At 45.5% G+C, this 16,173-nt stretch overlaps 1 protein-coding gene across 2 annotated transcripts; it reads left to right on the forward strand.

Annotated features, from left to right (window-relative positions):
* The first annotated feature begins 3,184 nt into the window (after positions 1-3,184).
* Positions 3,185-13,713, forward strand: PAQR8 (progestin and adipoQ receptor family member 8). Of its 2 annotated transcripts, none has more exons than XM_053380400.1 (2): positions 3,185-3,301; positions 10,240-13,713. In XM_053380400.1, exon 2 carries the CDS (start codon positions 10,274-10,276, stop codon positions 11,330-11,332), a length of 1,059 nt encoding a protein of 352 aa, XP_053236375.1. In that variant the 5' UTR covers positions 3,185-3,301; positions 10,240-10,273; the 3' UTR covers positions 11,333-13,713. The 2 variants fall into 2 exon arrangements, with proteins under 2 accessions (XP_053236375.1, XP_053236376.1); XM_053380401.1 differs by lacking the exon at positions 3,185-3,301 and adding an exon at positions 3,641-3,802.
* Positions 13,714-16,173: the final 2,460 nt, after the last annotated feature.

Here is a 16,173-nt window from a genome sequence, read left to right on the forward strand (position 1 = left end):
TCTTCCCTCTTTCTTGCAGGTTTCAAGGTTTTGTTTTGCTTTTTCTATGGGGGCCTTTCTTTTCCTCTGTCGCAACCACTGCTTATCTGTCCACTTGCCTGGCTCCTACTCTTAGAGTGTGCACTGAACACCACTCCTTACTATTGAGTGGACTCTCACACTGTTGGGCTTGCCCTCCAGAACGGGAGGTGTCTGGACATACCCCTTCCAGAGTGAGTGCCCCACTGCTGCCACCAGTCTGAGCCCCTCTTTTCTACAGAGAGCAGAGGTGCCCCATGGCTTCTAGGCCTCCCGTCACAACTCTCTGGCTTTTGTGGCATGTCATCCACTAAAACTGGGTGCACAGCCTCTTCCACAGCCAGGGAGCATATGCCCAACAGGGATGGGACTGATCCTGCATCAAGGCTGGGTCGGGTCAGGCCAAAGTGGGGAGGTGGGAAGAAAAGTGAAGAAAAGGCAGCAGCGCCCAGGCTCAGCTGAAGGGTTTGCATGTAGTGACAGATTTTCTGGAACCCACTGAAGACCTAGGGAGATGTTTCAGAAGGAAAAAGAGAAGGTTTACTGCTTAATGGAGTTTGCTGGGTTAGCCCACTAAAGTCTACAACCTCTAATCTGAGCGTATTCAGTGATGTCCTGCAGAAAAGATCGTGGCAGCTTCCAGCAAAACTGCATGATTTTGTAACCTGAGAATGAGTCAAGCATGTGTTCAAGTTCTGGCCTTTTTTAAGGTGCACACTTTCAAATTGCACACTTAACACTGCAATGTAGTGTTTGAAAGTATGTGTATCATACTCAACAGAGAGCTGGGGGTTGTTTGAGTCTCTCTGTTGCCTATACATTGTGAGACAAACTTGGGTATAATGCTGTGTAATGAGCAATAGCACTATTTGGACTTGTGTTTGAGTAGCCATACACTTGAAAGTCATGCATTTGTGGCCAGTTTATAGTTGCTTCTCTATCTGAATTTTCAGAATACAGAGAGTGGGGGAACTACCATTGTTCTCCTACCCCTTCAGAGCTTCAAAGGATTTCAGAGACACAGCTGTTTTTCACAGCTGCTGTGCTATTGAAAAACAAATTGACCTAAAGGACATGAAGATCTGGTAATATAAAAGAAACTATCTTTGAAAAGATCAAGGGTTTGGAGAGAGATGTTGTTTCTTCCATTGCTGTTAGTCTTTAAAGCTGATGATTGCTGATCATTGTCAGTAAATATTATAAATTAGACCCGCAGAGGTAAGATAGGGGCTGTTTAAGCTGACTGTGGAAAAAAACAAGTGCAGCACGTTGTATAGCATGTGTCAGGAAAGATGAGTGTGCATAAGTCCAAGTGACTCTCATGCATGTGATCGTTTGAGTGATCCTATTGTATCAGGGTGAACATTTTGCAGAATGCAAGTTTGTGACTACACCAAAAACTGGGATTCAGTTTGTAGCTGTCAGTTTCTGTGCAAATCTTGTGGGGACACACATATCTTGTGATTGTCTAGGATGCTGACATTGTCCCCATAGTGGCCCAGATTCTGATCTAGAAAACAGAGCAGTTTCTCTTCCAAGCATCCTTACGAGCACAGTGAGAGTTTCACCATAGCTTTATTTTGATAATTGGGAGGGTGTGTGTGGCTTTTTAAAAAATATATTTCTCTTTGTCCTGGTTTTAATTTGGGGTGGGGTTGTTTGTTTCATTGTAAGTTGCTTTGAGTTGCCCTGGGCAAGATAACATTCAGCTTTACGCACTTGGCAGAAAAATTATGAAAAAATAAAAAGGAGGCGGATATCCAGGGAAAAGAAGACACTGGCAACCCCATCCGCCATTGCACCCGATATGTTTTGACTATGCGTGATTTGGGCTTCAGGTGCGATTCTGGGAACTCACCTCTTTGAGGTCTGTGCCCTGGGCGGCTGCCTAGCGGCCCTACTAATAGCACTGGCCCTGCAAACCCTATAATAAAAAATGCTACAACGGAGGCTGCATTTGCAGGGTGATGAAGGGGGCAGGTGAAGAGGAAATGCAGGAAGAGGAAGACGAGGAGGGCGGTGGAAAGAGGAGGCAGTTCCCATATGTGTGCAGGGCGGGTGCTCTCATTCGGCCAACCAGGCAGCCGTCTCAGATGCAGACCTCACAGGAGCCGACCTTGGAGGAACTTTATACAGTTCAGTTTTGGTTATACAGCAACTTACAGATTTCTGATGATATTTTAGGCCTTTGGCTAATTAAGCAATCTATGACAGGGGTTCTCAAAGGGTGTGGCAAGAGAGGATGACAAGATTCATGAGCAATCATAAAATATCTAAACATTCAGTGTAGGATCAAAATGAGAGCAAGAGCATCAAGTGGTTCATGTTCTTATGTGGCTGCATTGTTTTATATTTTCTGGATGTCCCATGATCATATTCTAACGTAGTTGTGTTCTATGTTACAAATCAAGCACTGCTGGGAGCTGTTTGTTTTCCAATGCATTTCCTATCAATAAAAACACCAGTGCTGCGCAAACAAATTCTGAGTGTGGCCCAGATAAAAATGTTTGGGAACCACTGATCCTTTTAAACTGGGGGCGGTGGGGGGGAGTTGATGAGTAGTTTTTTGGCTGTTGTTCCTTACTATGGTATTTTTGTGTTTTTATATTGAAAACTGCCTCAAATGAAGGAAGATATAGAAATGTAATATATAATAATAATAACCAGGAAGGCAAACTTGAAAAAAATATTCGGGTGGGTGGGAGTTAAGCCCCTCCCACCTAATCGACCACATGATGCGACACACAGACACCCACACCCACACCCATATTATTTGAATGGCAATGCCCATCAACTTTGGAAAGTCCGGCCCCCTCAAATATTTTATTGGGGGGGCGGGCTGAAGGGATCTCGGCTCCTATGATAACAAAAACAACCATACTTTCATAGCCTGAAGAATTTCATCATTCCCACACGACATCTGTTTCTGAGAACTCAGAAGTCAGCCAAAAAACAACACCCCCCACCCACCCCGCCCCCGCTTGTGGTTGCGCGCCGCCAGCAAGCCCTTGTCCGCGTCGCCTGGCGCGCAAGACAGGTTTCCCCGGCGGCCGGGCGCGCAGCTTCGTCGGGGCGAGAAGCCCCTTTCCGGAGGAGGAGCCCCGCCGCTGGAGCCCGCCCGGGGAGGAGGAAGGGGCGCGGCGGCCGAGAGGGAGGCGCCGGCAGCTTCTGGGCATGGCGGGCGCCCCGAGATGCCCTTCTCCGGGGCCGGCATGGAGGCTCCGCCGCGCACCCCCGGCAGCTGAGCGGGCGCCGCGCATCGCCCACCTACCTGCTGCTCCAGGTGAGCTGGCAGCGGGAGTGGGGGCGGGCTGTCCAGAATGCCCTCCAAGCATGTGCAGAGTGCCGTTTGTCCTCCCGCAGTCAAGCGCAGCGCAACGCTCGGGCGCAGTCGAGGGCTCCCCCACCCACCTTTTTAAAAAGCCCCCCCAGGTCCGTTTGCATCCCGGCCCGAGGCCAGGTGAGGCGAGGGCTCCGGCGGCAGGATCCCACCCCGCAACCCCGCCGGAGGATGCCCGTCTCTCTTGCCTGGCGGCCCCTTGGCGCTTCGCCGCAGGTGCCCAGATGCCCGGAGAGGAACGGCTGAAGGGCGCGGAGGACTTTGCGCAGAGCCCCGCCAGGGCGCCTGGCGAGGTCTGCAACGCCGCTGCGAGGAATCCTCAGCCAAGGGCGCTTGCTGCGTTTTCTTCGGTCCTCTCTGCCCGCGCCCGGGCTTGTCTTTGCGCACCCGCGTGTCCTGTTTGCGTTGCCTCTCTCTTTCAGCTGCGTTGCGCGGTGCCTGAAGGTGGGTTTTTGCCTCGGTTTTCCTTAGCGGCGAATCCGGCGCTCACCGTCCTCCACAGTCAAGGAGGAAGGCGAGATGGGCTGCCCTTCGTTGCTCAGAGAGTTGGTCCTTGGGGGGACGATGCAAGCCCTTTCCTCCCCAGCTGGCCCGTCCTCATCTACCCCCTGCAATTAATTGCAGGAGATCCCACTCGAGATTACTTAAATTGGATCACATTAACTTGTTGACCGGTCTGTTGGTGCTCACAGCGGGGCGGGGGGGTGTCTCTCCATAATATTTCAACACAGCCCCATTGAATTGTAACCTGCTCCGTTTATTTTTAATATGGAATATTGTTGTTTCTTTAATAATTGCCAAGAGTGCAATTTTGTGTGTGTGTGTGCTTTGATGAGGGAGATGAAGGGAGGTTCCCTTGCAGTTTTCTTCCTGGATTATCTAATTGCCCATCAAATGCTACACACACAAGACCCAGGAATCTTGAGGAGGCCTAGATTCTTGCTTGTATGCAAGAATCAAGCGCTGGTTGGAAAAGGAACAGGTCAGTTTCCCCGCTTCAAAACTCCCAGCCAAAGGTGCTCGATGAGCTGTGTTGGCAGCCTAACTTGTCTCTGGGCGCAGATTTTCAAACCCCTGGATGGCTTGGGCCTGTTGCCCTGTTATTGCTTGCACAGAGGAAGTCCGGGCTCCAACCTTCAAAGGTTTATAATGTCATTGGTTAGGTGTGGCAAGTCTTCAAAAGGAGCGCTTTGGAGGGAACTGGAGAAAAGGAAAGCATTGAGGTTATAAAAGCATCTCATGTGTACAAGTTGCAGAATCAACAGTGGTAGAATTTACACAAAAGCTCTTACAGTTTATTAATTAGGATTAGTGTGACCCTCCTAGTAAAAGGGTAAAAGGAAGGAATGTTAACTTATTCACTTCTCCATAAACAGTATAAGAAGCCACATATTTGGCTGAAAAACCATGCAAAGGAATTTCCTCCTCATCATGCACTTTTGTTTTTAAGTTATTTTTGGTACTTAGAATAGTAGTTTTGTTTTTCTTGAGTCAATTTTGCAAGTGGGTAAGGAATGCATTATAATGACTTTTGTTGATAGACTTTTTTACGCTGTTACAGCCTTTCAGCAAATATTTCCTCTGTTTATTTGCGGATTTAAAGTTTTTTCCAGCTTTTGTGTAAATATAAATACACTGGATAACTTATCTTTTTACTGTTTTTTTCTGAATGCATAATGCTTTTATATATTTTTTGTTGTGGATCGATTATCTTATGGAGCTCCTTTTTCTTACACACTTTCCAACCCAGTCTCCTGCTAAGCCCTTACCACAATTTCAGGCATAGTGCAAAAATTAGGAATGAACTAACTAATCACTTATTTCTCCAGCTACAGTCACTGACAAGTTCATTCAGCCTCATTTCTCCATTAAGATGATTTTTTAAATTAAAAAATTAAGATGATTTTTTAAATTAAAAAAACTGCATTAAAATGTGAATCTAAATATGTATTTCTAGAAATACCCACCACTAGATATATTTTCTCTCACAATACTAATCTTCAAATACATTTTGATATATCTTTTGAGCAGAGAACTGTGCCACCATAATTGGAGAACTGCAAGCTGCATTCTGATCCACACATTATTCCAGGAGGTGTAAGTCAAGTCAGCTAATACTGGAATTAAAGTCCTATTGTATAGGTTATTCCCCTGAGGAACCATGAATCGCTCAGTTCTCTGCTGGAGCTTGCAGAGGTCATAGAATTGAACTTAGCCTGTGCCAGATTCTAACAGTGTTCGCTCATATACAGCATTTCTGTGAATTCAGACTTGATTGGCTTTCTGCGTACCATGCAATCACAGTTATCACTGGAGTGTTTGCAGTGGATTCTGCTACATGCAGCTTTGCATGAGAATGCATGCGTTCAAGGCCCAGGGGTCAGCAACCTTTTTCAGCCTTGGGCCAGTCCACCGTCCCTCAGACCTTGTGGTAGGCTGGACTATATTTCGGGGGGGAAATGAACGAATTATATGAGGAACAGTTGAGGGAGACAGGTATGTTTAGCCTGCAGAATAAGAGACTGAGAGGAGATATGAGAGCCATCTTCAAATATCTCAAGGGCTGTCACATGGAGCAAACTTCTTTTCTCCTTCTCTGAAGGGTAGGACCTGAACCAGTGGCTTCAAATTACAAGAAAAGGGTTTCTGACTAAGCATTAGGAAGAACTTTATGACAGTAATGCTTGGCAGTGAACAGACTCCCAGAAGAGGTGGTGGACGCTGATTCCTTGGAGGTTTTTAAGCAGAGATTGGATGGCCACCTGTCATGGATGCTTTAGCTGAGATTCCTGCATTGCAGAGGGTTGGACTAGATGACCCTCAGGGCCCATTCCAACTCAACAATTGTGATTTTATGTTGTGAACCACCCTGAGACCTACGTTTATAGGGAGGTATACAATTTTTTTTTATAAATAATAATAATACAGTGCTGTGATTTTGTGATTATAACTGCTGTATTTTGCCCTTGCTTCTTTGCTGTGTCCTACTAGGAGTCCTTGAGGGATGCGGGTGGCGCTGTGGTCTAAACCACAGAGCCTAGGGCTTGCCGACCTCCCTGCGACGGGGTGAGCTCCCGTTGCTCGGTCCCAGCTCCTGCCAACCTAGCAGTTCGAAAGCACGTCCAAGTGCAAGTAGATAAATAGGTACCACTCTGGCGGGAAGGTAATCGGTGTTTCTGTGCACTGCTCTGGTTCGCCAGAAGCGGCGAACCATAGAAGCTTAGTCATGCTGCCCACATGACCCGGAAGCTGTACGCCGGCTCCCTCGGCCAATAAAGCGAGATGAGCGCCGCAACCCCAGAGTCGGTCACGACTGGACCTAATGGTCAGGGGTCCCTTTACCTTTACTAGGAGTCCTTATCTGCTACTATTTTGTGATTTTAGGCATCTGTACTATTCCTATGTTTTGTAGCGGCCATTGCATCACACACAAATAAAATCAATCTTACCACCATAGAAAACGTTTAAAAATAATTAAAAAGTTGGGGGAAATGATTTGCACCTGCACCTAACCTTTTTCTAAACTAGAACTCCTTCAGATATTTTGGGGGGAGTATTACATAGACCCCCCCTCCCCCAAATGCTAAGCACAGCAAAACAAACATAGCTACACTGATACTTCTGGAAACACGTCCAGAAGTAAAAACAGTGGACTGTTGAACCATAGAAATGCCAAATTCTGTACTCCTTAGGGACACATGAGCATCACTTTGTAGATGGGAGTATATGAGCTCAGTATCCTGTTTTAGTACTGCAGTCAGCCAGATGTAATTGAGAATTGGTTGCCCAATGCCAGATGTATTATGCAAAAGACACCTTACAGAATGCTAGGCAGACCCACCTGATAGATGCTCTCCTTTCTGTTTAAACTGACTTAACAAGTTTTAAAAGCTCTTGCAGCTGTGAAGATGAGCTTGAAAGTGTGTGGTCCATGCTTGGTGGCATTGTAGAAGCTGTGTGGAAGGACCTTGGGGGGTGATTAGGGGGGGAAAACTGGGTGCTTCCCAGCACTATCCGGAGTATTCTGGCTATAGCAACACCCATTTTATCCTCATGTTCTTTAATACGTGCACCAGCTAGTTGCGCCTCCCCCAATCTCTTTCATTTGCATCGGCTAAGTTACTCAGACAAGTTGCACACAAATGCTGTTATTTGGGAGTAGCCAAAATAATTCAGCTCTCCGAAGGATAGAGGGTAAGCTGAGGCTGAAATAGATGCCCTGCGAAATGAATATAGCTGTTCAGCAAACGGCTTCGCCCACGCAGAAATGAGAGAATAGAAGCTTTGTGGAAGTGAAACAGTGAGGGCTGCTGACCTTGGGCTTTTCAGTCTGTAATGTTAATTGCTTTCTGCTTTGTTCATCATCACCACATGACTGCTGAAAACTGGCAAGTTGTTCTTGTTTGCTAATGTCCTGGAATTTTCTCAAATGAAGGATTCAATGACCGCTGTTGATTTTTAAATATTTTTTTAGCTTGTTTTCCAACTCTTAAGTGTTCAGATATTTTCTGAGAAATCTTGACTCTTAATTTAACTCTTCTAACACCAATGTTTTCATCAAGACACCACAGATGCACTGTACTTGTTTTGTTCTACATATCCAAGCAGCATGAGATGGTTATCTGTGGTCATGAGAAACTTGTAGAACAGATTTTCTTAGTGTAATTGCGATAAAGAAAATGTGTCCTTTGCACCTGCTAATAATGAACTGGGAGAGGGGGGAATTATGTGGTTCCTAATAACGCATTTAGCATCGGTTTGGACCTTAGTACTGAATGGAAACTGTGTGGAAGATACTGGCATTAGAAAGCGAGAAAACAAGCAGATAGAACAAAAAACCAATGAAAGCCCTCACAGGGTTAGCTGTCATCATCCAGACCTTTTGATTTTGTGTTGGGGGGGTGAAGTTGAGTATGGCTGCTCTTTCTATTTCAGGAAAAGATGAAACAGTGATTTCTGAATTAATTTAAACTTCAAAAATGGTTGTTTTGAAAAGCAGTTCTGGTTGAGGTGGATGTGAAATTTAGGCTTCCTTTCGCTGGAACTTCGTTTTCAAGAGTGGAGGAGTAGGAATTTGGTAACATCTGTGAAGTGGGTGGAGAAAATCATTTGACTTTCACAGGAGGGAAGAGTTAGCAAATTATTACGTGGTCAGAGGGCCTTTTTCTCTTCCCCTTTCCTCCTCCTTCTTTTAAAAAAACATAATTTGATGCTTGAAGCAGCTAGGAATTGTGACTTCTGCTACACACTTTCAAAACAGAGCAAGAAATCACCATGTGCATTGTACTGAAGGGAAGTGGGGAGATGGCTGCCTTGGCTATTGTAATTGTAAGCTAACTATCCGCCCTCTTGGAAGTCCATCTTTCTCACTGGATTGTCCATCTCACGCTCCTGCTCTTCAGGAGGGTTTCTGCACAGGCAACAACCTTTGCAGTTTAGCTGGACTGATACTTATGACCTGGCCTTAGTAAGATGCCAGCGTGAAGCAGCTGGAGGTGTAATACAAAAGCAAGGAACACTAGGCTGCCAGCTTTTGTTGTTTAGTCGTTTAGTCGTGTCCGACTCTTCGTGACCCCATGGACCAGAGCACGGCCAGGCACTCCTGTCTTCCACTGCCTCCCGTAGTTTGGTCAAAGTCATGCTTGTAGCCTCGAGAACACCGTCCAACCATCTCGTCCTCTGTCGCCCCCTTCTCCTTGTGCCCTCCATCTTTCCCAACATCAGGGTCTTTTCCAGGGAGTCTTCTCTTCTCATGAGGTGGCCAAAGTCTTGGAGCCTCAGCTTCAGGATCTGTCCTTCCAGTGAGCACTCAGGGCTGATTTCCTTCAGAATGGATAGGTTTGATCTTCTTGCAGTCCATAATTCAAAAGCATCCATTCTTTGGCCATCAGCCTTCTTTATGGTCCAGCTAAGAATGCCAAACAATGAGGCATGCTGAGAGGATCTTGCCTTCAAAACTGAGGAGCACAATGATCTTTAATAGTTGCTTATCTCCCCACTGGGGTGTTAGGGGAGGGGTAGTACCTCTGGTGGGGGACATGTCCTGCTCCTTCCGGAATGGCTTGGTCCACACCCTGCGCTCAGCTCTCATCTCAGGCTCCTAGAAGCTGTCAGCATGCGACAGCAGCCACACCTCCAAAAATGGCTTCGACTAGCCGGCTAAACCAGGTGAGGGAGCTGATGGGTCTCAAACCCTCTGTGGGCTCTGGCTGATTGAGTGGACAAGACCAAGACTGGGTCCAATGGTCAAGAAGGTGGCTTCTACACATGCTGTGAAGGCACATGAGAGCAGATGGGCCTCCTCGATGAGCTACCTTCCCAGGTTGCTGAGCCCCATCTGCCCCTCAGTTTCCTTTACAGGACGTGCAGAAGCCTCCTTTCTGACAGACATCATGGTAAGAATGCATACGTTTTAAGTTCCTTGGTTCCCTGGTTTGCAAGATCTGTGAATGGGAGCGGGAGTCAACGAATACATTCCATCAGCGGAAGCCCTGTGGAAGTGCTTCTGCAGGAGGGCTTTCTGCCCCCAAAATTGCCTCAGGGAAGTTGAGGGAGCTGCCAGAACTGTACATGGAGGATCATTCCCTCTGAGAAGCTGAAACGCTTGCCCAGATGCAACCATCGCCTTAGCTTAACGTTGAATTCCTCCTAGGATGTGTGGTTGTTTTCTTAAAACAAGTTTAATAGCAGCTTTGCACAGGGGACGAAGGAGATCATACACAGAAGACTTGAGTTCCACCCCTCTTGCTCCTGCCTTCTGTCCATACTTCTTAGATGTTGTGTGACGCAAAGTGACATACACAGAGACTATGAAATATCTGTCTCTGCTTATTTCCAGTTTCTGCTCTTGCTAATGGCTTCTCTTTCTCTTTTCGCTTCAGGGATCCACAGGACCTCGCCACACACTTCGGCACGATGACAGCCATCCTGGAACGGATCAGCACCTTGTCCGTCAGTGGACAGCAACTCCGCCGACTCCCAAAGCTCTTAGAAGAAGGCTTCCCCAAGATGCCTGGCACCGTCAAAGAATCGGATGTCCCTCAGCTCTTCCGGGAGCCGTACATCCAAGCTGGGTATCGCCCCACAGGGCAGCATTGGCGCTACTACTTCTTCAGCCTCTTCCAGAAGCACAACGAGGTGGTGAACGTCTGGACCCACCTGCTGGCCGCTTTGGCTGTGCTGCTGAGGTTTAATGTTTTTGCGGAAGCAGAGGAGTTGACTTTGGAAGTCCAGTCCCTGCCCCTCTTCCTCTTCGTCCTCTCCTCTGTCACGTATCTCACTTGCAGCCTCTTGGCTCATCTCTTGCAGTCCAAGTCCGAGATGTTCCACTACACCTTCTACTTTGTGGACTACGTTGGGGTCAGCGTCTACCAGTACGGAAGTGCCCTGGCCCATTTCTATTACAGCTCTGATCAAGCCTGGTATGACAAGTTCTGGCTCTTCTTCCTGCCGGCGGCTGCCTTCTGTGGGTGGCTGTCCTGCGCCGGCTGCTGCTACGCCAAGTACCGCTACCGACGCCCTTACCCCGTCATGAGGAAGGTGTGCCAGGTGATCCCAGCAGGGCTGGCCTTCATCTTGGACATCAGCCCCGTGGCGCACCGTGTGGTCATGTGCCACCTTGAAGGTTGCGAGGAGACGGCTGCCTGGTACCACACCTTCCAGATACTTTTCTTCCTCGTCAGTGCTTATTTCTTCTCCTGCCCGGTTCCCGAGAAGTACTTCCCAGGTTCCTGCGACATTGTTGGCCATGCCCACCAGATCTTCCACGCCTTCCTGGCCATCTGCACACTCTCCCAGCAGGAAGCCATCTTCCTGGATTACAAGAACAGGCGAGACATCTTCCGCAGGCGGCATGGACCCCTCTCCGTCATTCTGTCCTGCGGCTCCTTCTTTGGCTTAGTGGCTTGCAGTGCTGTCACCGCACACCTCCTGCAGCGCAGGATCAGGGTGGAGCTGGCCATAAAGGAATCCTGAGGGATCGCAGTGGGGACAGGGCTCAGACCCGGCCTGCTTGAAGGAAACCAGCAAAGATGAGCTGCGTATAAATACTGTATATAAGTAAATTAACAAAGGGAGTTGCCCCTATAAATTATAAACAAGGAATTGCTTGCAGTCTGGAACTACCATAAAAAATGCTGCCTTATGTCCTAAACATTTTATTTTTTTTACTGCAGTGTAATAGTTGCTGGCCAAAGAAGCTTTTTAGGCAGATGTTTCTGTCCTGAGTTACCTGCTGAAATTTGTATGTATGTCAAAGAGAAGTGGGAACGGATAAATAATATAAAAGGGAAGTACCACGGAATTGCTCATTTACAAAGGCACAATTCTAACTGAAATACTAAATCTGTGTCTGTCACAATGGATGTCAGGGTTCACGTACCTGAAAACCAAAAGTAGGAGTGTGTGTGTGTGTGGAGGGAATCACTGCATATAGCAAAGTAGCATGTCAGGGAGAAGACCAGACCAGACCAGACCTCATCTACTTGCCATGCTGCTGCAGGAGTTTTGTTTTTGTTATGGCAGGCATTTAATAGTTTGAATTGCTACCTGCAACTGGAGACAGCGCATCATAAATACAGATTTATGAACTCAGGAGAACTGGGTTGTAGTTCCAGGTATATGGTGAAGATTGACAGGGTTCAGGGACATAACCCAGTTTGGTCTGTTCCATTTTAGTTACCTGTGGCCTTGAGGCTTGAACTTCCTCCTGAGTTGTAAATTTCAGGAATAAATATTTTACATGTCAGAGATAGTGCAGACAGGAGTAATGTTTGGTCTCAGTGATCTGTTTACCACTCTGATTTAGGTATTTGTGAATTCACAGCTCTTTTGTGGGAGAGAGTGAGCCACCTTTTCTTCTAGTAAGATGCCCTGTACTAGTATGTCCAAATTCCGTTTTTCGTCTGTGGGTTCCTGCTTGTTTAATCACAGCAAACGATTCCCCCATAGCAAAAGAGAAACCTTCCTCTAGGTGTGTATCCTCCCCCCACGCCTCTGTGCCTCACCTCACCTCCTGAGTTGGTGAAGGGGAAGCAAGGTAATGTAGCCATACATGCAATTTTATCTTGCTCATATAATCTGTTGGCTCTCACATTTTTTCTTCCGCTGTTGAGATGTTTCAGATAGTGCAGCCAGCTTCCCTCTGCAACTCGCTTGAAGGATCTTGGGATGTGGAAAATAGGAGGGGAGAACATTTCAGCAGAAGAGATAGAAGAGAAAGGGAGGGGTGGGAGTGCATTTTGATGGGGTTCAGCTGGCTGTGAAGACTGGTTTTGACAGGAGCCCTATGACCATAAAATTGCCTTCTTCTCCATCACCCTCCTGGATCCTCTGATTATGCTCTGATTGTGAAGGTCTGTAGCTGCCATCTCTCTAGAAAATACAAGATCTTTTGTATCTTCCAAAGACTGTTATTTTTGTGTAGCCTAGTTCCTCCTTAGCCCATTTCTGTGGTCTCCACTGCACACTCCTGTTCAAATCAGCTGTCTGGGTAATGTGGTGAGACTTTTCTTCTCCCTTCTTTACCTTTACACATAGCCAGAGAGGGGCTGGCGATGTCTTCATCTGATGCACGTTGCCTGTTTGGCTTCCCCATGCCTGCAACCTCTCCCCACAGCTCCAAAGAAGCCGTCTTTGTTTGTGCAGTAGCTGTCTCAAATGTACACACCTCCGCTTAACCACAAAATTAACGTGACTTACGTTTTGAAATCAGATGGAAATTGGTTTGTAGAAAACTACAAGATAGATATGGATTGTAGCTAATGTCATGCACAGCTTCAAACACCAGCCATGGGAATGAACTGGAACCAGAGTAAATGTCATGTGTACACAGGCAGCCTAAGATATAGGAGCTTCAAACGCCCCATTCACTTTCAGCTGTTCCTGCTATCCTTCTACTCTGCATGGGGTGAGCTCTGGAACCTGTGTGTCTTTTGAGAATGAGATACAGTCGTACCTTGGAAGTCGAATGGAATCCATTCTGGAAGTCCGTTCAACTTCCAAAACATTTGAAAACCAAAGCACAGCTTCTGATTGGCTGCAGGAAGCTCCTGCAGCCAATAGGAAGCCTCTTCAAAAGTTTGGGTTCCAAAATAATGTTTGCAAACCGGAAAAATCTCTTCTGGGTTTGCGGCATTCGGGAGCCAAAACGTCTGAGTACCAAGGCATTCGGGATCCAAGGTACCACTGTAATGGTATTGAATTACTACCCCAGTCTTGCCCACCTCAAAAGGACACACAGATTTACCCTAATCATTGAAGGAAGGCCAGTTCGGCTGGATTTACAGATGCACCAGAATGAGGCAGTAAAGTCCTGAGAGGATAAGAGTAGACTGTATCACTTTAGACTGCATTACGTATATGTGTGTGTGTGTGTGTGTATATATATATATATATATATATATATATATATATATATATATTAAATGCACACAAGTACTACCCAGAATGATGTAGCCATCTTGCAGTGCTAGTTTAATATTTTGCACTGGTGTTTATTTTTTAAAAATAATTCCTATTTGCAGAGTAGTGGGTACCATACATTCTGCTACCTAATTCTTCTCCATAAGACACATATTGGACCAGATTAATAATGCACTGCAGGTGTCAACATCTTCTTAGTTGAAGCAAGGCTGGCGTGACTGATGGGTTTTGGTTTCACTGATAGTTTAGGGACCATGGTCTTCCATCTTCTCCTCTGTTCCTGTCCATCCCATAACCTCCCTCCTGGGCTCCAGCTTCACAGTGTATTTTAGGGACAGCTCCTTTGGAAGATGGGATTACCCATAATGGCCTGGCTTCTCCTTTTGGAAAACGGCAGCTAACTCTATCCCAGCTTCTCTTAGACAAACAGAAACATGCAGAAATTCAGCACTAGTACCCTTCATGAAAATTTAAAACAACGATAGAGAAAGAAACACTCAGGGATTGGTAATGAGATATGGAGCCATTCTTTCGTTAGAGCAATTTGAACACATGCTGAGCTTGACTGTGAACAAATATAACGGGAACCCAGTGAGTCTTGGGCCTAGGCAGGATGAGGCTGTGTTCAAAGCTTGGTTTCCTTGGGACCAGGTTTCTTTGTTGGTAGGGAATCAGCATGAAATATTAATTTCTCCTTTGGCTTGAAGGGTAGATTTTTGCATAAAATTGACTCCTGTACTGCTTGCTCTGCAGCAGTCAATGAGGCGTATCATTCAAACTCGGGTCACTGAGTCTAGGCGCACTTTCTGCCTTTGAAGCTGACGTTCTTGCTTTGTGCGCGACTCGGAATCACACGTGTAAAGTCAGACCCCCAGTTTCCAGCAAAATGTAATTTTCAACTGAGACAACTGATAGGCTCTGCTGATAGGCATCGCGTTATCTTCTAGCATGTCGCTGTACTTAAACGGTGTTAAACAGAACATGTGTATGTTCTGTATGTAATGTAAAACTCGGTAATAACAGTAAAAACTCAGTAATAACAGAAGATAATTTTTCCAAGCTACTTTTGAGCCTGAACAGTGCATATCTGAAAGCCATTCTGTTGTGCCAGAATATGGCAGAACTGGGATAGATTCTGGACAGTAACAATTCTTTTTTTTTTTTTTTATAATATCTTCATTCATTTTCAAATACAAATTTATATAACCAATATCAGAATTTATCACATAATCTTTTTTTTTACTTCCCCCAGTTTCTCTGCCAATCTTCCGTTTTGTTTATTTATTCACACATTTTCTAATTTTAATATTGCCTTTGAAATATAACCTCCCCAGTCTTATTCCCTTTTTTACAATATTCCTCATATTTTCACAGAACATCTTGAAAGCCTACAAGCGTTGTCTGTTCATCACATATACTTTTCAGATAATCTGTAAATTTTCCCCAGTCCTCGGTGAACTTCTGGTCTCGCAAATATCGAATCTTCCCCGTTAGTTTATCCAGATCTGCAAAGTCCGTCAATTTCAATCTCCATTCTTCAACCGTTGGTAATTCTTCCTGTTTCCATTTTTGGGCCATGAGTATTCTTGCTGCTGTTACTGCGCATTGGAAAAGTTTACAATCTTTTTTACATATTTCATTTCCTACAATTCCTAAAAGAAAAGCCTCCGGTTTCTTAACAAATGTATATTTCAACTTCTTTTTCAATCTGGACAGTAACAATTCAGATTGCACCAGGGCCCATAGGTGTGTCGTTTTCAAATGGTTCCCCTTTGTAAAATCTAAACATCTCCCTTTGCGCCGCAAACTAATACAGAATAAAGGAATGGGGTGTATTAAACCTTTGTCTCTGATGTGATGGTTTACTACATGTGATCTTTTTACACCATTGAGCATTCAAAAGGACGACTCAGCCCACTTTTGCAGGCCGAAGTAGTACAGTAGTATAAAGAGAATACACTTTATTCTCTGTAGCTCATGAATTTGGTGAAAGTGAGTTTGGCTTATGTAGTTTTTAAAAACAAGGCATTTAGTCTTAACGTTTCTGATTCAAGTGCACCTCTTGCTTGTTGTCACCAAAAGTTGTTAATACAGTATAAGATATTCAAATATGTGCTAAAATTATTTGAAGAATCCTTATCAGCTTGAAGTTTAATGCAGCCGATTTCACTTTTAAATTACCACAGATTGAAAACTAACCACCCAGAAAAAGGAACGCATGAAATGTCATGTTGGATATCTTTAAAATAAGAGAACTGATATGTTCATCATTCTGAACTGGTGGACTATATGAAAATTCTCAGTGATTTTAGACCACCACCTAGTGGTATAATAAACCAAGATTTTCTGATAGCTTTAAAACTTTGGACTTGAGATTTACACTTGAGGCTTGT

Source organism: Podarcis raffonei, chromosome 3 (genome assembly GCF_027172205.1).
Source record: "Podarcis raffonei isolate rPodRaf1 chromosome 3, rPodRaf1.pri, whole genome shotgun sequence".
In the NCBI taxonomy this organism is placed as follows: Eukaryota; Metazoa; Chordata; class Lepidosauria; order Squamata; family Lacertidae; genus Podarcis; species Podarcis raffonei.

Excerpts from the sequence above, each read along its gene's own strand:
- PAQR8 (XM_053380400.1), top strand. The coding sequence starts at position 10,274 with ATGACAGCCATCCTGGAACGGATCAGCACCTTGTCCGTCAGTGGACAG.